The following is a 22,985-nucleotide window of genomic DNA, read 5'->3' as shown; positions in this document are numbered from 1 at the left end:
ATGTCACTGGCACGAGAGCCCAGCCCCTTACTACGAGTCCTGTGTCTACGACCTTTGTCAGTATGGCCTGGGCAATCGCATGCTGTGCACAGCTATCGAATCTTACGATGAGATGTGCACCATTGTCGGTGTGAAAATGGCAAACTGGAGACCACGGATGGGATGCAGTAAGCGATAAGGGTCTTGGCTTTTATTTAAAATGGCTATTCCCGGTCTATGTTATCCCAGCTCTACAATACCTATTTACTGGGTGAAATTGATAGTGTTCTCTAAAGTCAGGGCCCTGACACACCAGCAGTGCAAAACACAAGCAGCATTTCCACAATGTGCACGTGCAACACAATTGTCACAGCTTCCCCCATTCCAACGTAAAGAGGAGGGAAGGAACAATGCCAGTCATTCCCACAGGCAGATACACTTTCTTGTCTGATACCAAATCCAAAGGTTTACTTTTCATGGGACTAGGAAGTGGGTGCAAAAGCTGGGATCAGAACTGTCCCTTTTCCACTCTAGGTATTCCATCCATGCCACTTCTCTCTGTTTTCTTGCCTGATAGTCATTCAAATATATATGAAGAGTAATACTCCCCAGAGGGCAGATTCTGTTTGTAGTGAATTCACAAGTGCGGACGGTTTCTCTTGCTCTGGTTTTAGCCCTGGCTGGGAATCAAGTGAAGATGAACAACACTTTCAGATGAAAAATGGGGAAAAGATAGTTAGGGCTTGTACATCAGCCCGGGGCTCTTTGTGAAGTGCTGGCAAGGAATTCATGTGCAGGTCTCTCTTGATTCTTCTAGGTTTCACTTGCCTAGCCAAGAATTATTTTGATTTCTGTGGCCCTGCCTGCCCTGCCACTTGTGCCAACCTTAGTGCACCCCTGCTCTGCAAAAAGCCCTGCGTGGCGGGATGCTTCTGTAGGGAAGGGTATGTGCTGGACGCTGGACGCTGTGTGCCTGTGAGCCGGTGCGGCTGCACGTTGAATGGTCAGTATCACCAGCTGGGAGAGGAGGTGATCCTGACAGACACCTGCAGCAGGAAATGCGGTTGCCGACAGCCTGCCCAGCCCATGCAGTGCCAGGATCATGCCTGTGGGGCTCTGGAGACATGCAGCGTTGTGGATGGCGTCCGAGGCTGTTACCCTGTGACGTTCGGCACTTGCTGGGTGTTCGGCTACTCCCACCACACCACGTTTGATGGAGTCACGTTTGATTATCAAGGAGCCTGCAAGTACACCCTGAGCAAGTACTGTGGCCCCCCTGGGAACCTCCCAGACTTCGCTGTCAACGTGAAGAATGAGCACAAAGGATCCATCGCGGTGTCCTGGACGCGCCTGGTGGAGCTAGATGTCTATGGAGAGCATATCACTATAGTGGCGGGACAGTATGGTCAAGTGCAGGTAAGAGCATTTCACAGATTTGAAGAAATTGATCTCATCTGTGCTGAACAGAGTTAGGGGAGGAAATGTAGGTCCAGGAAAATCATGACTGGGAGAAGCCTTAAATATGCTCCTCTTCCATGTAAGTAGGTGTCAAGAACCTGCTACCAAGGTAAGCCAGTGGTTCAGTCTTGCTCTAAATTTTGTCAGGTTGTCTTCGGAACCTCATTTACTAATGACCTGGAGGAACAAACTGCCAAGCTGGCCATAGTTCTGGTTTGCAAAGGGGATGGAATATAGAGCAGGGCAGAAAAACAAATACCCCAAACGTACAGAACGATTCTAGGATACAGACAATAAAAGTGATGTGAAATCGCTCGAAATGCGGGCTGCCTGTAGGCATGACAATGAATGCACCAGGCTTGGGGCGAGGGGATTAACGCACACACTTGTCTCGCTTTCTCCCTAGGTGAACGGATCCCTGGTCAATCTGCCCATGGTCCTTGCATCAGGCAAACTCTACGCCTATTTCAGCGGCTCGTCTGCTGTGCTCCAGACGGATTTTGGCCTCTCTGTGTCCTACGACTGGTCCCACTCTGTGTCGGTTTCTGTTTCTGAGATCTATTTTGGGTCACTGTGTGGACTCGGTGGGGATTTCAATGGGAACCAGAGCGATGATTTCCGGACCCCAAACGGTTCTGTGGTTCCTGATGCTGTCCCCTTTGGCAACAGCTGGAAGGATGCTGACTCCCCTTTTCACTGCACGGCTGTTGGGCTCCCAGCCCAATGTAATGAAGTGGAACTAGCCCAGTACAGATCTCAGCGCTACTGCGGGGTCATTGCAGACACTGCTGGGCCTTTTAAAGCGTGTAACCAGGCGGCTGCTGCTCAGATCCACTTGGAGAACTGCGTGAGGGATGTGTGTGTGACTCGGGGCAGCCGCGAGACCCTGTGTCAAGTGCTTCGCAGTTATGCCCAGCGGTGCCAAAGTCGTGGCATTGCCATTGAGCCATGGAGACAGCGGGCTGCGTGCGGTAAGCAGACGAGTCCTAATATATGGAGAGTGTTACCTCAGACTCCCCAGATCTTCTTTGTTTCCTTGGTCTGATCCACAGTCCACTGAAATCAAGGGAGTTTTTCCACTGATTTCAAACAGATTTGGCTCCGGCCCCATTGAATCACAGGAACATGGGCCCATGCCCATGAGTAGCGAGTATAAGAGGATTGGGGAGGCTAACCTCCAAAGGGAGGTGCACCACATCTGGCATTTCTTGCCCCGTTTGGGGACGCTTAGACCCACCGCATTTGGAGTGCCGCTGCCAGAGGCTGCCAAGAAGTTGGGGTCTACTGGCACCTGGACTATGGCCCGACCCATGCTCCATCGCAAAACCCTGCCCCTGCTTGGCCTCTTTTCCCCGCCCCCGCTCTACTTCTTCCCGCCCTCGCTGCACCTCTTCCCCCGAACCCCTCCCATCTGCCGCTCATTCCTCTCCTCCCCCCCCATCTCTCACCCTGACGGCAGGAGGGGGCAGAAAGGAATGAGCAGCAGGTGGATGGGGAGGGTCTCGTGGGTGCAGAGGAGCAAGCAGCAGACAGGGGAGCCTCGGGGGAGGGGCAAAGTGGAGCAGGTGAGGGGGGCCTTGGCGGAAGGGGTGAAGCAGAGCGGGTGGGGCGGCCTTGGGGAAGGGCGCAAAGTGGAGTGAGTGGGGGGGCCTCGGGGGAGGGGGCGAAGCGGAGCGGGTGGGGGAAGCCTTGGGGCACAGGCGGGGTGGGGACATGGTCCGGGCGGTGGTTGCCCCTCCCACTTCTATGGTTCTTCCAACACTCGTAGCCAGCCTCCCCAAACGCGAGAGTCATGTGCCCCCTATGGAGACGCCGCTTTCTGTTTCTGCAACCGATCTCTTTGTAAGAGTGAAAGGGGGTTAGTGTTATGAAGCTGCTTTGGTGCCAGTGAGAATTTAAAGCTGAAATGAAACAAACTAGATTTGCCAATTGGATAAGTGTTGTAATCAGAATTGGAATTGGAAATGAATTAGGGTAACCCCTTTTTATTGAGTCCAGAGAGCATTAGTCTACTAGCGTTTACACTCGGTTCCTTTCTTACCAGCTTGTACCTTGAACAGTATTTCTCAGGTCACGATGCTCAGGTTATTCTTAACCAATCAACAAGTGACTGATTCACCCAGAACCACCTCAGGATGCAGTCAGCAGTTCACCGATCAAGGGTAGACACAACCAATGTTCTGAAACCACCACTTCAGCCTTACAAGCAATTGTCATAGACCAAGGTTCTCAAACTGGGGGTCGGGACCCCTCAGGGGGTAACGAAGTTATTACTGGGGGGTCATGAGCTGTCAGCCTCCACCCCAAACCCCGCTTTGCCTCCAGCATTTATAATGGTGTTCAATATATAAAAAAGTGTTTTTAATTTATAAAGGGGGTTGCATTCAGAGGCTTGCTATGTGAAAGGGATCACCAGTACAAAAGTTTGAGAACCACTGTCATAGACTATGGTTGAGGCCAAATCACCAAGGTTTCTTATTAAATGTACTTATGATCATCAATTGTTTAGTACTTTTAATACATTTATTACACTTCTAGTGCCTCTCCAAGGAGCAAGGATACACGTCTTAAAGGCACTTTCAGGAGTGTGGTCCCTGCTATTTGAATGGTTTGGGGTGAAAAGGACAACTTTAAAGTATCAAAAGTAATTTCTTAAAGTTATTGTTTTAAATATCTTTAAGCCAGTTTGCTTGGACTTATCAAGGAGAGCTGGCATATAGCATTAGTCGGTTAAAATCCAAAAGAGGGTTCCTTGATGTCTCACTGAAGTCTCAACTCATTCTAGACTTCACTCATTTCTATTAAAGAACGGATTTCTCCTTCTAATCTTTGAAATGAAATCTCACGGCTTCTTCTTGTCCTCTTAACCCTGGAATAAGAGAGACTCCTTTCCACATGGCTGCATAGCTGCACTTCTGGATTCAGCTGCTCTTCTTGGCCTTCCGACCCAACCTGGACAAGAGGAGATGTTGTCCACAGGGGTTCAGCAAGCTCTGGGGTCAAAGGTGCCGACTTCATGGGTGTTGTGGGGCTGAAGCACTCATGGGGAAAAAAATAATAGGTGCTCAGCACCCACCAGCCACCGCGGTTGGTCAGCGCTGCCGCCGATCAGCTGTTTGGCGGCGCCCCTGATGAGCTAATCAGGGGTGGAAAGGATGAGCTAATCAGGGGCGCCACCAAATATCTATTCTGTGACACCACCAAACAGCTGATTTGCGGCTGGGTGGGAGGGTGGAGAGCAGCGAGCGACGGGCAGGCGGGGGTCTACAGGAGAAGGTGGAGTTGGGGTGGGAAGAGGCAGAACAAGGGCAAGGCCTCGGGGGAGGGGTCGGAGCCGGGGCAGGAAGATGCGGAGCGAAGGTGATGTTAGGGGGCTTATTCCTTCACCCTCTGACTTCCCTGGTCCTTCTCGCATGAACAGAGAGCAACAATACCCGAAGTCCAAAGCCGCAAACAATTCAATGTTTATTGGGGTGAACTTCCAGCAAGCATGATTCCAGTTTCCTTCCTCAGTGTCCCCCTTCCCACCTCTGACACCACAGAGCCTTGCCTGTCTACCTGTTTCCATTCCCTGTTCCCATTTCCCCCCCGCTTAGCAAAACATGATTCCAGTTCCCCCACCCCCAGTTCCTGTTCCCATTCCCCCCGCACTTCCTGATTTACTATATAGTCTGCAGTCAAACTTGAGTTCTGCTTAGCTATACCTTAACCAATCATTTTACTGAAATTTAACTAACCAATTCCGACACATTGTAACACGGTTATTTAACCAATTATATCCCACCACCTTAATTGGTTTACACCCAACAAAATTAATTATACAGCAGACAGAAACAATCACAGAGCCAGACAGAGATCATGCAAATAAACATACAAAACAATACAGAAGCGAGGATTTCACAAATACACCTATACAGACTTAAGGGTGTTCCAGCTGTGTCTATTGATAAGTGAGTTCTTGCCAGACAGGATGCTATTAAACTAAGTTTCCTTTTACATCTTCTAGGGCTAGGCTCTTCCCTTTCTCTGGAGGTGACAGGAATATCAGGACAGGATTGTATTCTAACAGCCCAATAGCACCTTGTTTCCATGAGACTAGTTTGGAAGGTGAGGATGTGACCGTTCACTTCCCAGTTTATGGCTGCCTCTGCTGCTTAGCCGAAGGCCTTACTTAGCCTAAGATCAGAGCCTCAGAATGTCACAGTACGAGAAGGCCCTTTCACAGACAGACAGTGATTTTAATTCTTTCTTTTATACCTCTATAACTAGCTAAGTGATAAGAATACATGTAAATTCTTAAAGTATAGGCCTTTACAGACAGGCCTGAATATCTATATCCTAACAGGTGGGACTTTGGGGGAAGGGGTGGTGTGGGGTTGGTTCCTCAGGGTGGAGTGGGGGGTGGAGCAGTGGCCTCAGGGTTGTATGCTCTGTTAATTGAAGTTAATTGCCACCCTGCGGATTCTATTGGCCATAATTGCTCTCAGCTTTCAGCTCCCAGTTTCTCTGCTACTTCCATCGGAGTCCAGTAGAGGGCGGTGGTGTATAACCTATTTCGTCAATGCTTCCTTTAGTTGGAGCATTTGAGTCATTTCATGGACTGTATTTTAGTATTTGCCCCAACTATGAATTGGGATCACCCCTTTTAAAGACATTTCTCTTAACATTCCAGAGTTATACCCTGGTTAGATGCTAATATCATTCAACATTCTTTTTTTCCTTCTACTGCTATACAATTCCTATCACTTCTACAGTGTAATAATTTACAAAAAAACCCAAACAAAATCCCTTAATGTCTTCTAAATCTAGCGGACATGCTTCATATGTTCTTGGACTATACCTAATACTTTTCACACCACATCTTTCAAACTTATTGTAGGATAGGAGACATTACACTGGAAGAATAAAACAGATTATTCATGAGGAGAGTTGTAACGCTGATTCCCGAGGTAGACAAATAGCATTAGTCAGTGCTGTCTCACTGAAGAACATACACTCAATAAGCTAACCCTCATTTATTCATAGAATTATAGAACCACCAGGTTAGATGGGACCACAAAGGTCATCTAGTCTAACGCTCTGTCAAAATGCAGGATTAGTTATGTCTCAACCATCCAAGACAGATGGCTCCAACCTCCTTTTGAAAACCTCCAGTGAATGAGGTTCCCCAACCTCCCAAGGCCATTCCATTGTCCTACTGTTCTTCCAAGTAGGAAGGTTTTCCTTAATGTAAATCTCTATGCTGTAGTTTGAATCCATTGCCTGTTGCCCTGCCCTCTGTGGCAAAAAAGCACAACTTTTCTCCATCCTTTTTATAGCAGCCTTTTGAGTATTTAAAGACCGCTATCATGTCCCCTCTAATCGCCTCGTTTCCAAACTAAACATACCCAGTTCCTTCAGCCTTTGCTCCTGAGACTTGCATCCCTTTGATCATCTTTATCACTCACCTCTGGACCCTTTCCAGTTTCTCTATGTCCTGTCCAGGGGTGAAAGTAAGATAAAAGACTTACTGGTTTGGGGGCCCCGGAGCCCACTTTCACCTCTGATCCTTTCTATACATCAGTGTCCAAAATTCGACACAGTACTCCAGCTGAGGCCTAGCCAGCACTGAGCAGAGAGGTACTATCACCTCCCGTGACTTGCATGCTAGGCCTCTGGTAATGCAACCTAACATTGCATTTGCTTCTTTTGCAACCACGTGGCATTACTGACTCATGTTGAGGTTGTGATCCACCACAACTCCCAGATCCTTCTCAGCAGTGCATCCGAAGAAGTGGGCTGTAGCCCACGAAAGCTTATGCTCTAATAAATTTGTTAGTCTCTAAGGTGCCACAAGTGCTCCTGTTCTTTTTGCTGCCAAGCCAGTTATCCCCCAGTCCGTATTTGTGCATTATAGCACCTGACATTTGTCTTTGTAGAATTTCATTTTGTTGTCTAGAGCCCAGTTCTCCAATTTATCGAGATCCCTCTGAATTTTAGCTCTATCCCTCCATAGTGTTGACAACGCCCTCTAGATTTCTGTCATCTGCAAATTGGATCAGTCTGCTCTCTAGTACTACATCTAAGTCATTAATAAAGATAGGGGAGGGATAGCTCAGTGGTTTGAGCATGGGCCTGTTAAACCCAGGGTTGTGAGTTCAATCCTTGAGGGGGCCACTTAGGGATCTGGGGCAAAAATCAGTACTTGGTCCTGCTAGTGAAGGCAGGGGGCTGGACTCAATGACTTTTCAAGGTCTCTTCCAGTTCTAGAAGATAGAATATCTTCATTAATTAATTTAAACGTTTATGTTAAACAACACCGGATCCAGAACAGATCCCTGTGGGACCCCACTTGAGACCTCCCTCCAATCCGACATCATTCCATTAATAGTTACTCTTTGTTTGTGGTTGCTTAACCAGTTATGTATCCATGTAATGGTAGTTCCACCAAGCCCTCATTTCTCCAGCTTACCTATCAGAATGCCATGTGGGACTGTGTCAAAAGCCTCACTGAAGTCCAGGGTATATTATGTCCGCCGCATTCCCCCTAGCCATCAAACCAGTTACCCTGTCAAAAAAGGAAATCAAGCTGGTTTGGCATGATTTGTTCTTGATAAATCCATGCTGGCTGCTAGTGATCACCCCTTCATCCCCCAGGTATTCGCAAATAGAATGTTTCCTACATTGCTCTAGTATCTTCCTGGGTATTGAGGTCAGGGTGACTGGTCTATAGTTCCCTGATGTCACGGTGTCACCGGGCGATGCTCTGGAACTACTCTATACGAAGCCAGTCAGGACTCTGGGGGAGCCTCCTCTCTCGGAGCATTCTGTCTCCAGGGCAAGAAGCTTACACAGCTTCCACCTTCCTGGGTCTGACCTCGGAGCATTCAGCATCCCCTGCCTCCCAGTGTGATTCCCGCAGCAAGTCTGCCCAGGCGGGGCTCCTGGGGAAGTCAGAGGGCTCTGCACCCCAACTCCTGCAGTCATCAGCCAGCCGGTAAAACAAGGTTTATTAATTGACAGGAACACAGCGTAGAACAGAGCTTGCTATCACAGAAATAAGTGACTTTCAGCCAAGTCCATTTTGGGAAGTCCTGGGCCAGACGGCTTGGACTCCCCCTCTTCCAGTCCCCCAAACAGACTGCCAGCTTCCAGCAACCCGACCTCAGACACCCCTGTTGCTCCTCCTCCTCCTCCTCTCTGTCCTGCTTCCACCGCAAAAGGTGTCACCTGGTCGCACCCCCCTTCTGGGTCTCAGGTTACGAAGGGCACGGCCATAGCATACCTGCAGACCCAGACCACTGGGCAACCTCACCAGCCCCGGGGGCCTCAGCAAAAATCACACACCCAATTCCCACCACCGAAATATTGGTGTAGTACACAGAGAAACGGAGGTACACATAGTGTTAGTATAGACATTAAGGGCTGGTCCACACTAACCCCCCACTTCGAACTAAGATACGCAACTTCAGCTACGTTATTCACGTAGCTGAAGTCAAACTATCTTAGTTCGCGGGTCCACACGCGGCAGGCAGGCTCCCCCGTTGACTCTGCGTACTCCTCTCGCTGAGCAGGAGTACCGGCATCGACGATGAGCACTTCCGGGATCGATTTATCGCGTCTAAAGATAAATCGATCCCAGAAGATCGATTGCTTACCGCCGGACCTAGAGGTAAGTATAGACGTACCCTAAGACTCACATGCAACATAGCCAGATGAATAAAACCCCACTTTGTTACACCTGGCTTCTCCTTTTTCCCTTTTTTAAAGATGGGCACTGCATTAGCCCTTCTCCAGTGTCCCGGGACCTCTCCTGTCATCCATGAGTCTGCAAATATTATTGCCAGTGGCTAGGAGATTTCTTCAGCTAATTCCTTCACCACCCTCGTGCGAATAGCATCTGTCCCCACTAATTTGAATTCATTCAAATTGGTCAGAAGATCTGACACGTTCTTTACTTATTCTGATCTGCATCCCTTCCCCTTACTGGCTGTGGTAACTTTGCTAGTTGTCCAGTCACATGTTATATTTTGTGCAAAGACTGAAGCAACATAAGCATTGAGCAGCACTGCCTTCCTCTCATCTGCTGTTACCAGCTCACCTTCTCCATTAAGCACACCATCCTTGATCCTTCTTTTTTGTCTGACATTTTAAAGAACCCCTTCTTGTTGTCTCTTTTCTATATTAGCGAATAGAAGGCGCAATCTAATCTTTGACATGAAATCTCACTGCTTCTTTTTATCCCCTTAACCATGCAATAAGGGAGACTCCTGGCCACACGGCTGGTCCTTGCATCAGTTGCACTTCTGGATTCAGTAGTTTATTTGGAGGGTTCCGTCAGCTCTTCTGGGCCTTGTGACCTGACCTGGACAAGGGGAGAGGTTGTCCACGCGGGTTCAGCAATCTCTGGGGTCACAGACGGTGTGCAGTGGCCTGAGGTGTATATACTCTGGTTTGAGGTTAGCTGGAGGGTGGCTACTCTGTTTCTAATTGGCCATTAGCAGCTCCTGGTTTCTCTGCTATTTCCGTCAGTGTCCAGTAGATGGGGGTGATATATAGCACATTTCTTCGATGCGTCCTTAGTTGGAGCATTTCAGTCATTTCCTGGATTATATTTTACCGTACGTCTACACTTGAAAAGCTGCATCAGCACAGCTGCACCGAAGTAATTCTGTAGTGTGGACCTGCCCTTAGCATCTGCCCCAACGGTAAATTGGCATCCCCCGTTTTTAAGGCAATGTGTATACTACGGCTTCTATCGGCATGACTTCTGTCCCTCAGGGGTGTGAATAAACCAACACTGACATAAGTGCTGGTGTGGACAGCACGAGGTTGGCAGGAGAGTTTCTCCCACTGACACAGCTGTTGCGTCTTGCGGAGGTGATTTTATTATGCTGACGGGAGAGCTCTCTCCCATTGGCATAGAGCGTCTCAGCCAGACGTGGGGCAGCTGCGCTGTTGTAGCGCTTCTAGTGTAGACAAGCCCTCACACATTTCTCTTAATATTCCAGCGTTATACCCTGGCTTGGTGCTTGTATCATTCAACATTCTTGTTTTCCTTCTAGTGCCATACAATTCCTATCGCTTCTACGGGGCAACAATAATTTATATAGAAAGCAAACAAAATTCCTTGTCTTCTAAATCTAGCGGACATGCTCCATACATTCTTGCACTATATCTAATACTTTTCACATCCCATCTTCCAGGCTTATCATAGGATAGGAGACATTACACTGGAAGAACAAGGCCGATTATTCATGAGAAGAGTTGCAAATCTGATTCCCAAGGCAGACAAATGTACGATTTGGGGTGGAGGCCAGATGGTTTGGATTTCTTGGGGTAACAGTTTGCTCCATTTGACCTTCAGTTTCCTGAGTCTCACAGCAAGCTATTTCTAACTTACATTTTCTACACTTATCTCTGGTTCTTAAATAGACCAGCAGTACTTGTGGCACCTTAGAGACTAACAAATTTATTAGAGCATAAGCTTTCGTGGACTACAGCCCACTTCTTCGGATGTTAACATATTTGAGCCAACAGGGTCCTCTGCACAGGAAAAAGGAAAGTTATTCTTATCTCTGGCCTGGCAGGGGTTCTCTTGGGGCTTTGTCTACACTGGATTTTCGTCCATTCAGGGGTGCGGCAAAAAAAACACCACATGCAAACGACAAAATGTTTACTGACGAAAAGCACCGGCGTGAACAGCGCTTTATTGGCGGGAGAGCTCTCCTGCTGACAAAGCTACAGCCTCTCGCTGGGGGTGGAATTTTTTGTCAGCGGGAGAGCTTTCTCCCACCAACAAAGAGCAGCTACACTGCGCACCTTTTAGTGGCACGGCTGTAGCGGTACAGTTGTGTCACGAAAAGCTGCGTAGTGTAGACATAGCCTTAGACTAAGGGCTTGTCTACACTTACAGTGCTGCAGCAGCATTGTAGCGCCTAATGAAGATGCTACCTACACCAGCTGGAGAGCGTCTCCCATTGGCTTAGCCCTGTCTACAGCAGGAGTTCAGTCACTATAACGGTGTCTCTCGGGTATGGATTTTCCACACCCCCGAGCGACGTAGTTATACCCGAATAAATTTGTACTGTAGACCAGAGCTAAGAGAGGTGGAGGTTGACAGTATGGTCTGATCTACACTATAGATTCACATCAGTATAATGACACCACTCAGGGCAAATCCACCCCCCTGAGCGGCGCAGTTATACCAACCTAACCCCAGGTGTAGACAGTGCTATGTCTGTTGATGTAGCTACCGCCTCTCGGGGAGGTGGATTCGCTATGCCAGCGGGAGAGATCTCTACCATCAGCATAGGATTCTCTTCATTAAAGCGCTACAGACAGCGGCTTTTTAAGTGTAGACCTCCCCTATGTAAACTATGGGAGACTTTGGTATGAGATGTTAACAACAGTTGGAAGATTCCTTATCAGGCATCTCCTTTCTTATCAGGCTTTCCTTTCCTGGGAACTGTGTATTTTAACTTTAGCTTAGTTAATATCCCCAGACAAAATGTCCCACCAGTTGTGATGGGCAATAGATTCTCATTGTCTTTAGCTTTGAGAAGAAGCTAAACGTTTCAAATAAGCATAAGGGTGATTGTGACCAGCTAGTTAAAAGGACAGAGGGAGAAGAATTACATTAACTGTACGGTGTGTACACGTTAAAATATACTTTGAAAATACATAAACTACAGTTACCAGCTCTCTGAAGCAGGATCTCGGGGTCTATCTTTCTCTTCGACCTTCCATTCCTGGTCTCACAAAGTGTCACACAAATACCAGCCCAACAGGATTCCACATGCAAATAGAGAGCACTAAAAATAGATAACGAACCAGATCCAGATTTCACTGAGCAACCTAATCACAGCTAGGATGTTTGTTTCTCTCTCACTCTTAGGACCTTCTAGTGCTCTCTGAATAATCACCAGACAGGTACTAAGGCCAGTCTGTCACCTTAATGGGTGCACATCCCTCCCTAGGACTGTCTGCAGGGTCATCGTTATGTATGAATCCAGGGGAGGGGAGGGACTTGGATGGGTATCTTTCCGGCCCAGAGTAGAAGCCACTGCTGATGTTGTAGTGACATACTGATATTTATTGGCTAGGCTGTTAGCTGTGCCTGGAACTCAGTCCTAAGAGAAGAGTGTTGCTTGTAAGGAGAAACCCTAGATTTTTAGCATGAAAATTATTTCTTAGGAAATGAAGGATTTGTCCTGCTCTCTGTATATTAAGTTTTTCCTGTGATCTCCATTTTCATTCTTTGTCCTGGATTTTCTGTCTGGGAGGATTCCCTGGAGCGTTCCTTCTGTATTTAACACTGTTCTTCATGTCCCTTTCAGAGTTAACCTGCCCCGCCAACAGCCACTATGAGCTCTGTGGACCTTCCTGCCCGGCCTCTTGTGCCCACCCAGCTGTGCCCTCCCGCTGCCGGACTGCGTGTGAAGAAGGGTGCCAGTGTGACCCTGGCTTTGTGCTGAGTGGCACCGACTGTGTGCCTCGGGAGCAGTGCGGCTGCACCCACAATGGCAGATACCACCTGGCAGGGGAAAGCTTCTGGGAAGGAGAAAATTGCCAGAGATTGTGCAGATGTGACGGCTCCTCCCACGCTGTCCAGTGCTCCCGCTCTGCCTGTGCCCCGGGGGAATTCTGTGGCACTCGAAAGGGGGTTTTTGGGTGCCACGAACGAACCAACGGCATCTGCTGGGCTTCTGGGCTGCCCCATTACACTACGTTTGATGGGAAGCGATACAATTCCCAGGGCACCTGCAGATATGTCTTTGCTGAACTGTGTGGGGCATCCCAGTCCTTACCCTTCTTCAGAGTGGAAGTGAAGAACGGAAACCTGCCCCGTGTTCCTGTGGCTGTGACCTCGGAGGTGTTTGTCCTTGTGAACAGGACTGAGATCCATCTGCAGAGAGGGCAGCACGGGACAGTCAAGGTAATTCCATGGGGCTAGCGCTCTCGGGGAAAGCACTTAATCAAAGAAATGAAATACGGGGGAAAGTCATTTCCCAGTAGTGATTGGTTTTTGCCCACTTTCCTGAATACTGGGCTGCCGGCTCCACACTCCGCAGGGCTCGGGCTGCTGGCCCCTGCTGACTGCTGGGGGTCGGGCTGCTGGCCTTGCGGGGCTTGGGCTGCTGGCCCCGTGCTGATTGGGGCTCGGCTGCCCACTCAGTGCTCCACAGGGCTCAGGCTGTCTGCTCTGCAACTGGGTCACACCTGCTGCCTCCTGTGCCCGGGGTCCTCTGGCCGCCATTAAGGAAATTTTTCTGGCGAACCCCAGTTTGGGAACCACTGCTCTAAGCTGCGAAGGCTGTCAAGGACTGCGCAAGCGGGGAGAGGTTCCCCTACCCCAGCTCAGCCCAACTGGAGCTGCCATAACCAGGGAAAGCCACCCTTCACCCAGCCCGGCCCAGCCAGACCTTCCGTGGCTGGAGAGAGGCGTCCCTCCCTTGCTCCAGCCCAGCCGGAGCTGCCCGGCAGGGGATAGGAGCCCCTCCCCTGTCCTGGCCTCAAGCTGCTGCAGCGAGGGAGGGCTTGGAGGAGTCCTCTCTCCTCACCACAGCCCCAGGACAGTCTGCACCCCAAACTCCTCAGCCCTGGCCCCACCCCAGAGCCCGCACCCCCAGCCAGAGCCCTCTACTGCCCTGCATCCCAACCCTCTGCCCCATCCCTGAGCCCCCTCCTGCATCCCAAACCCCTTATCCCTGGCCCCACTCCAGAGCTTGCACCCCCAGCGAGAGCCCTTACCGCCCTGCACCCCAACCCTCTGCCCCACCTGAGCCCCCTCCCACACTCCAAACCCCTCGGCCCCACATCACCTCCATATTGGTGCACATAAAATTAATTCCGCACATGCACGTAAAAAATTAGAGGGAACAGTGCCATTATTTCCCCTACAGCAGTCTGTTCAGCACTTTGTGACTAAGCCATAATACCCAGGACAGGTTTAGGTTTAGCTCAGATCTCATGTGCACACTAGTTATTGTTTGTGTGCATGTTGGTGCTGGATGCAAGGTAATCTCAACCTATTCAGCTTATCAAAGGAAAGAATCATAGAATATCAGGGTTGGAAGGGACCTCAGGAGGTCACCTAGTCTAACCCCCTGCTCAAAGCAGGGCCAATCCCCAGACAGATTTTTTTGCCCCAGATCCCTAAATGGCCCCCACAAGGATTGAACTCACAACTCTGGGTTTAGCAGGCCAGTGCTCACACCAGTTAAGCACAGTCTTGATCAGGCCTGTAAGTAGGTAGAAGAGAACTGATTTTAGAGGCTCTTCAGCTAGCAGAGAAAGGAATAACAGTGGCTGAAAGTTGGGAGTTAGAATAATTCAAATTGCAGACAAGAGGAAACGTTTTCACAGCGAGTAATGAACCAAGTCGTTTTCCCAGAGAAGTGGTTCACTCATCCTCACGTGGAATATTCAAATTGAGATTGACGTCTTTTTACAAGACGTGCTGTAGTTCAACCACAAGGTGTCATGGATTCTCAGGGTCTGTGTGATCGCCCCGGCCTGTATAGCTTCTTTGGAAAGCACCCTTAGCTTTCCCAGGGCTGTGGGTTTAGCTTTTTCACAAGAAACAGCTGCGTGGCTTCCTGAGACCAGACTCCTCCTCAGAGAGCAATGCAACCAGAAAAATATCTGCATTGCTGCAGGGAAGCCTTTTCAAAGCCAGGCAACATTTACTAGTCATCAGGACTATAGCATCAGAGAGGCATTAGGTCAGCATGGAGAAGCAAACCTTCAGTCAGAGTCCATCTGTCCTGCTTCCCAGAGACTCCTCCAGTCTGTCTCCATCTCTGTTTCCTTGTCCCATTGGGAGCCTCCTTTGGGTGTGCTGTTCTCCTGCTGGGACTTTTAGTCCTCTCCCCTGCTGAGAGTTGGGGAATTAACTTGCTCTGGGCCCTCAGTTGTTAGGTGTTAATGTCCTGGTCCTTGGCTCTTCCATTGTCAATGCAGGGCCCTCTATTCATACCTGCTGACCCCATTCAGTTCTTGATAGCACATCTGGATCCAACTCAGGCAGCCTGACCCAAATAGCCCATCCCGCCCCCTCTTCCATGGAAAGCAATTTAACTCCTATACACGAATACAGGCAGTGTGTAAACTGAGATACAGATATAAAGCAACCGAGGGTCCTGTGGCACCTTTGAGACTAACAGAAGTACTGGGAGCATAAGCTTTCGTGGGTAAGAACCTCACTTCTTCAGATGCAAGTAATGGAAATCTCCAGAGGCAGGTATATATCAGTGTGGAATGGACATTGTGAATGGCTATCCAACTACAGAAACAGTTTCTCCTCCCTTGGTGTTCACACCTCAACTGCTAGCAGAGCACCTCACCCTCCCTGATTGAACTAACCTCGTTAACTCCACACTGATATATACCTGCCTCTGGAGATTTCCATTACTTGCATCTGAAGAAGTGAGGTTCTTACCCACGAAAGCTTATGCTCCCAGTACTTCTGTTAGTCTCAAAGGTGCCACAGGACCCCCTGTTGCTTTTTACAGATTCAGACTAACACGGCTACCCCTCTGATACTTGAGATACAGATATGGATCATAAACATATTACCAAAAATTCCCACATTAATCACATTGGGTATTGGGCTCGCTGGTCTCATTCATGTAGTAGAGAAGAATTATTCCCTCCAGTGCAGGAATTCCTGAGTGAAGTTTTCTGGCCGGGGTCATGCAAGGGCCTCAGAGTAAATGACCAGAATGGTCCCTATCTATGACTGCATAAATTCCTGCATTGATCTCTTTGGTGCTATTTTCCCTCACTCAGATTGATGGGGTGACTCTGACTCTCCCGGTGCGTCTCCAGAGAAGAGGAATCGTCGTTTATCGGGATGGGTTTCATACCATTGTGCAAGCCGACTCTGGGCTGAGCGTGAGCTACGACCTGGCCCACAGCCTCTTTGTCAACCTCCCCCCTGAGTACCGAGGCCACACCTGTGGGCTGTGTGTGAACCTCAATGGAGCGGCTGAGGATGATTTTGTGATGCAGAACGTCTCCCAGGGGAAGGACGCCTTCCACTTGGCTTTGGCTGGGAAGTCGGAGGATGTCCCTGGCTGTGACAATGGCTGCCCTGATTCCTGCCCTTTGTGTGAAGAGGAGGAAAGTCTGGTGCAGTCCAAGTCCCGGTGCTGGGTGATCCAGGACCCTGATGGGCCGTTCTCCGCTTGCCACTCCCAGATTGACCCAGGCCACTATCTGTCTGATTGCATCTTTGACCTGTGTGTGTCAGGAGGGGAGAGCAGTGCCCTCTGCGAGTCCATTCAGACATATGCAGCCGCCTGCCAGCGAGCGAATGTCTCCATCTCACCTTGGAGGAATGAGTCTTTCTGTGGTAAGGCAGCACTGTGTAACTGTGCTATTGGACTGTGTGCACCGCGGTGCTGGTCTGGCTTTCCTTACGTGATACTCTGAGGTAAAATGATAGTCCACCAACACTGGCAAAAGCTGCTCATCTTTGGCTGAAACCTAGGCCCTCAAAATCATCTGCCAAAGGGATCCCAGACCCCTCGAGAAACCATCCTCTCTGTCTTCTGTGGTAGGTTTTCCAGATCTACCCAGCACAAGGACATCCTGAGCACTGTAGAAGGGCTGCAGACCCATCAGTGCCCGGTTCTCCTCATTATTCACAGTGGGCGTGCTGATCCTCTGGCATCAGGTCAGGAGAACCGGAATCTTAATTTATAAACCAATTGTTCACATAAGCTAAGAATCGGGGCTGATGGAAAATGTTCCATCAAAACTGGTTAGAGATGGAAAATGGGGTTGTCACCAAATGAAATTTTTCATGAAAAGTGTTTGGTTTGCACAGAAGAATTTTTCATTTTAATTAAACAGAATATGTCCATTTAGAAACGCTGCTGGACCCCCTCTCTCCTGGGCCCCCTCTCTCCTCATGTACCATTTCCAGGCAATCCATAATGCACTATTCCTCCCCTGCCCCCAGAAAGGGAAGAGATTGCATCATGGGTGATGTAGTCTGACCAGTGAGCCCGACCAATAGAGGAGAATGGGAGCAGGAGGTACCCGAAGTACAATTCCCATGAGGCACTGAAATATTTTTGAATTCCTGCCAAAAAGAATTGGATTTTTCCACAGAATGAAACCCCATTTTTCTTCCAGTTCTCTGGATAAGTAACGCTCCTCAGAGAGACAGCCTGAAAAGCCCAGTCTGTGGAACAAATGGAGACAGACGGAGCTCAGACTTCCATCGTGTTGTTGGGGCTCGTGACCCTCCTGTCGCTCACTGCTTTAAAAGCTTGTTTGTCAACTTGATCGCCATAGTTGGGATCTTTCCCAGTGCTTCAATTGGCAAGAGATTGGGTGTTTGTTATGCTTCCTCTAGTACAGGAGTAGGCAACTTATGGCATACGTGCCGAAGGCGGCACGCGCACTGATTTTCAGTGGCACTCACACTGTCCGGGTCCTGGCCATCGGTCCGGGGGGCTCTGCATTTTAATTTAATTTTAAAGGAAGCTTCTTAAACATTTAAAAAACCTTGATTTACTTTACATACAACAATAGTTTAGTTATATATTATAGACTTATAGAAAGAGACCTTCCAAAAACGTTAAAATGTACGACTGGCACACGAAACCTCAAATCAGAGTGACTAAATAAGACTCGGCACCCCACTTCTGAAAGGTTGCCTACCCCTGCTCTAGTGGATAGAGTAGGGATCTGCCGCCTGCTGTTGGTGCAGTCTCTCTAGGGATCCCAGCTTTCTCCTAAGTGGTCCGCTTCAATTCATCTGCAATTAGACCACTGTAGGTGGTTTCTGTGGTATAGTGTTGTTATGTTTATCTAGCATGCGGAAGGTATTTGGTTCAAAGCCAGCCAGGTGCATTGGTGCTTCTTGACACTAAACTGGGAGGAGTGGTAGATACGCTGGAGGGTAGGGATAGGATACAGAGGGACCTAGACAAATTAGAGGATTGGGCTAAAAGAAACCTGATGAGGTTCAACAAGGACAAGTGCAGAGTCCTGCACTTAGGACGGAAGAATCCCATGCACTGTTACAGACTAGGGACCGAATGGCTAGGTAGCAGTTCTGCAGAAAAGGACCTAGAGGTTACAGTGGACGAGAAGCTGGATATGAGTCAACAGTGTGCCCTTGTTGCCAAGAAGGCTAACGGCATTTTGGGCTATATAAGTAGGGGCATTGCCAGCAGATCGAGGGACGTGATCATTCCCCTCTATTCGACATTGGTGAGGCCTCATCTGGAGTACTGTGTCCAGTTTGGGGCCCCACACTACAAGAAGGATGTGGAAAAATTGGAAAGAGTCCAGCGGAGGGCAAGAAAAATGATTAGGGGGCTGGAGCACATGACTTATGAGGAGAGGCTGAGGGAACTGGGATTGTTTAGTCTGCAGAAGAGAAGAATGAGGGGGGATTTGATAGCTGCTTTTAACTACCTGAAAGGGGGTTCCAAAGAGGATGGATCTAGACTGTTCTCAGTGGTACCAGATGACAGAACAAGGAGCAATGGTCTCAAGTTGCAGTGGGGGAGGTTTAGGTTGGATATTAGGAAAAACTTTTTCACTAGGAGGGTGGTGAAGCACTGGAATGGGTTCCCTAGGGAGGTGGTGGAATCTCCTTCCTTAGAGGTTTTTAAGGTCAGGCTTGACAAAGCCCTGGCTGGGATGCTTTAGTTGGGGATTGGTCCTGCTTTGAGCAGGGAGTTGGACTAGATGACCTCCTGAGGTCCCTTCCAACCCTGAGATTCTATGATAAACCCTCACACTCAATGTAACTTATCAGCCCAGGGCTTGGAGTCTCCTTTTGTCTCCCTGCTGGTTTCTCAGAGGCAGCCTGGCTTGGGGCCATTGCCCTCTGCTATCCCAGGCCGTTCTGCCTCCTCTTCTCTCTCTGTTCCCCTGCTTTAGAGCTGGGCTTGTTTTCTCGCTTGGTCCCAGCTCTGGGTGCCCGTGTCCATGACTGGCAGTACTGGCAGCTGCAGAGGGTGTGATCAGCCTGCTTCCCTGTAAGCAGGGAAGATTCTCCTCTCCGTTGTGCCCATGCTCTATAGGGGGTTTGTCAACCCCGTTACCGGATCATGCAAGTGTATCTAATGTGGCCGATTAACTGGGCCTGTAGGACACGGGTACGAGAGGGTCTCAGTCTTTTCCCTCTGGTGTCTCGGGCCTGCTGATCTCTGCAGAATGCCCTGTCCAATCCTCCAACCTTCTAACTAAGAGCTAAGCATTTTAAACCGAGGCTGAGTTAAACATCCAAGATGGGTTTCAGAGTAGCAGCCGTGTCAGTCTGTATCCGCAAAAAGAACAGGAGTCCTTGTGGCACCTTAGAGACTAACACATTTATTTGAGCATAAGCTTTCAAGATGGGTGCCATGGGCCTGCTGCTCAGGGGTCAAGGGCAATTTCAATCCCCCTGTGTGTTTCCATTTTATTGATACTAGAACTCCCTCCTCTTTCACAGACCCTGGGTGCCCAGTGAATAGCCACTACAAGCTGTGTGAGCGTCCCTGCCAGGACCTGTGTGCCAGCTCCTGGCCTCCGCATCTGTGCAGCTCCCTGTGCTCTGAAGGGTGTTTCTGTAATGACGGGTACCTGTGGAGCGGGGATCAGTGCGTCCTGCCAGAGCACTGCGGCTGTGAGCACGACGGACGCTACCACGGGGTGAGTTGCAACTTCACTCTCTGGACAATGCTGAGGAAACATGGCTGGATGGGCAAGTATAGACTCATTTTTCCCACTCAAGAAGCAAAGAGTCTCCTTCGTATCTAACTCTCGTGCCCTGCAGTGTGTGTTTCCACCTGAGGAGTCAAGCTTCTGCTTTCTTTCCCTCCCTCTCGCTTTCTTTTTATTATTGTTGTTATTCTTTGTATTCTGCTAGCACCCGGAGCCTAGTCACACAATAGGGCACCTTTAAAATAGGCACAGAACAAAGAGATGGTCCCTGGCCAAAACAGCTTACACCTTATATATAACGCAAGAGTCAACAAGTAGTGACAGACCAGGGAACACAAAGAAATAAGCAGACAATTCCGTTTGCATAAGTGCTCTCCTGCCTAATCATGTTTTCTGGACTCAGGGCATGTCCCAGAGCTAATGAGCCCTGATAAATCTCGCATTTCCTTCTGTGTGTCTCTATCCCATTTGCTCGAGTGGTTTGTTTTTGTGACATTTTGCTGATGATGACCATTCCCTCTCTCTCTCTCTCTCTCTCTCTCCCCCTCCGTCCCAGGTTGGAGATTTTCTCTGGCTCGCTGATTGCACCCAAAGGTGCAGCTGTGACTCCTCTGGTACTTTCTGGTGTGTCCCCGCCAGCTGTAACCCCGGCCAGCAGTGTGCTGTGAAGGACGGGAAGTTGGGCTGCCAGAGCCAACTGACCACCTGCACGGTGACAGGGGACCCTCACTACTTCACCTTCGATGGGGCTGTGGCCCATTTCCAGGGCACGTGCGCCTACGAGATCTCACACACCTGCAACTCCTCCCTCGACTTCTCCTTCCGGGTGGTGGCCGCAAACAGGAATTTCCGGAATCCCCGGGTCTCCTTCATTTACCGAGTGGAACTTTGGCTCAGAACTGGCCATTTTAATTCCCATGTCGTTCTGGAGCGAGGCAAAGACGTTCTGGTGAGTTGAGCTCTTTAACCCATTAGCAGAAAGGACAAAGGAGAAACAGCCACAACTATCCATCTCTCATAGGTGTTTATCTGGCTCCCATCGCCATAGGATCCAAGCACCTCCTGTTCTTGAAATCATTTAACCTCACAACCCTCCTTTGAGGCATGGAAGTGCTATTATCCCCATTTCACAGATGGGGAAACTGAGGTGCAGATTTCAAGATCTTCTATGATTTCTGTAGGAGTTAGGTACCTATGTACCTTTGAGTATCAGCACTAGAGAGACTAAGGTATTGAGGTGGTTAAAGCTGCTAATAGCTGTCCAGTGGGTTTTTCAGAGCACCAAGGCACTTTTGAAAACCCCATTAGTGTCTATCTGCTTCTTTAGGGGCTGACATACCTTTTGAAAATCTGGTCTTAAGGGACTTGCCCAAGGTCACACACTATCTGTGGCAGACCCAGGACTTGAACCCTGGCCTCCTAGCAGCCAGCCCATTCAATTCTTACCCTACCACAAGGCAAATAATGGGAGACATCCAAGGGGAAGCAGGGCTTCGGTTGGGATTGTCCTGAGAGCGCCTCTCCCTCTAGCTGTGCGCTGGGACTCACCTTGGATAACCACCTGCCCCCTCTGGAGTTATTGGCCTTCAGCTTCTGCTTTTTGTCAGCTTTGTGCCTGGACTCAGCGCCTCCTCCCTGGGGAGAGGTCATTTAACCTTGGTGATTTACAAAGGCATGAGGCAGCCCTGTGCTTCCCGGTGCAGACTGTCTGCATCGGAGGTGGGGAGGTCACAGCATGGCTGGGGAGAGCAGGCTCTGGAGATGCTACCCCATCCCAGCACGTACAGGCAGGCAGGGGTGAGGAATGGGTGTAGCCTTGAAATCGCTCCCAGCGCACTGGCCAGAAGAGCTAAACTGTACAGAGAGATGACGGGTATAGACTGACAGCGGATTGCTTCCCCCTTTGCTCCCGGCAGTAGATCAGTTGTGCCTCTGAGAGTCACCAGCCACTGCTTGGTCAGGCCCCGTACTGGCATAGCCCCTTTCCAGTCCTTGTAACAAGTTACAGCACACGGACTTTGTCTGCTGCTTGCCTCTTCCTGTGTCGTTTTGAGATCGATATTTTATAGATCTAGCGCCTCAGATACCATGGCGGCCACTGTACAGCAACTTCCATGTGGTTTTATGGCTGGAAATATTCTTTATCGTGCTGCATGGAAAATCCCCTCTGTAATTCCTTGGGAATAGTTCTGTTACCTAGTCAGGAGGACACACCCCAGTCTCAGCCCATCTCCCGTCCTGTTTCAGGTTGATGGGACAAAGACCCCTTTACCGGCCCAGCTGGGACCCGTGGCCAACATCACCAGGGTGAAGAACATGGTGACTCTGAAAGCAGGCGCCAACGTGGAGATCCAGTTTAATGGCCGCCATGCCTTGTTTGTCCGTGTGGGCCCGGAGTATCGGGAGCAGCTGTGCGGGATGTGTGGGAACTTCAATGGGGATCGCAGGGATGATATAATCCTGCCCAATGGGGAGAGAGCTTCGAACGACGCAGAGTTTGGGAATGCCTGGACCTCTGACATCAGCCCACCAAGGTGTGTTTGTTATCTGTTGATCTTCCCTCTTTGGTGGTGACTGCCTGTTTCCATGGCCACATCTGTTCTTCTCCCTACACTTTGTTGCTCTAGATTATCGCCTCTTTCTCTGTTCAGTATATTGTCATGGCAGCATCTCCCCTTCCATTCCCATCTGGTAACCATAGAACACATGCCTTTGTCAATAAATTATTGATCTCTGTTTGTTTATACTCTACTCATTGTTCTTTACTCAGGGAGAAAATATCTTTACCTGACAAAGGTTTAAAGGGTCCCTATTGAAGCTGAGATGGTTAAATGTTACCCTGGAAAAGGTCCAGAGAAGGGCAATGAAAAAGATTAGGGCTGTTTCCATATGAG

General features: G+C 49.3%; 1 protein-coding gene across 1 annotated transcript in view; it reads left to right on the top strand.

Annotated features, from left to right (window-relative positions):
• Positions 1-1,849: 1,849 nt before the first annotated feature.
• LOC122174037 (IgGFc-binding protein-like) overlaps positions 1,850-22,985 on the top strand; it is a 27,189-nt gene continuing 6,053 nt past the window's right edge. Inside the window, exons 1-6 of the mRNA XM_042853939.2 lie at positions 1,850-2,408; positions 12,756-13,354; positions 16,210-16,774; positions 19,880-20,079; positions 20,648-21,040; positions 22,339-22,625. Coding sequence (XP_042709873.2) covers positions 1,871-2,408; positions 12,756-13,354; positions 16,210-16,774; positions 19,880-20,079; positions 20,648-21,040; positions 22,339-22,625 — 2,582 coding nt within the window. The 5' untranslated portion in view covers positions 1,850-1,870. The remainder of the gene's footprint in view (positions 2,409-12,755; positions 13,355-16,209; positions 16,775-19,879; positions 20,080-20,647; positions 21,041-22,338; positions 22,626-22,985) is intronic.

This window comes from Chrysemys picta, chromosome 20, assembly GCF_011386835.1.
Source record: "Chrysemys picta bellii isolate R12L10 chromosome 20, ASM1138683v2, whole genome shotgun sequence".
Taxonomy (NCBI): domain Eukaryota; kingdom Metazoa; phylum Chordata; order Testudines; family Emydidae; genus Chrysemys; species Chrysemys picta.
Note: the sequence above shows the minus strand (reverse complement) of the source record. Positions and strands in the feature narration are given on the sequence as shown.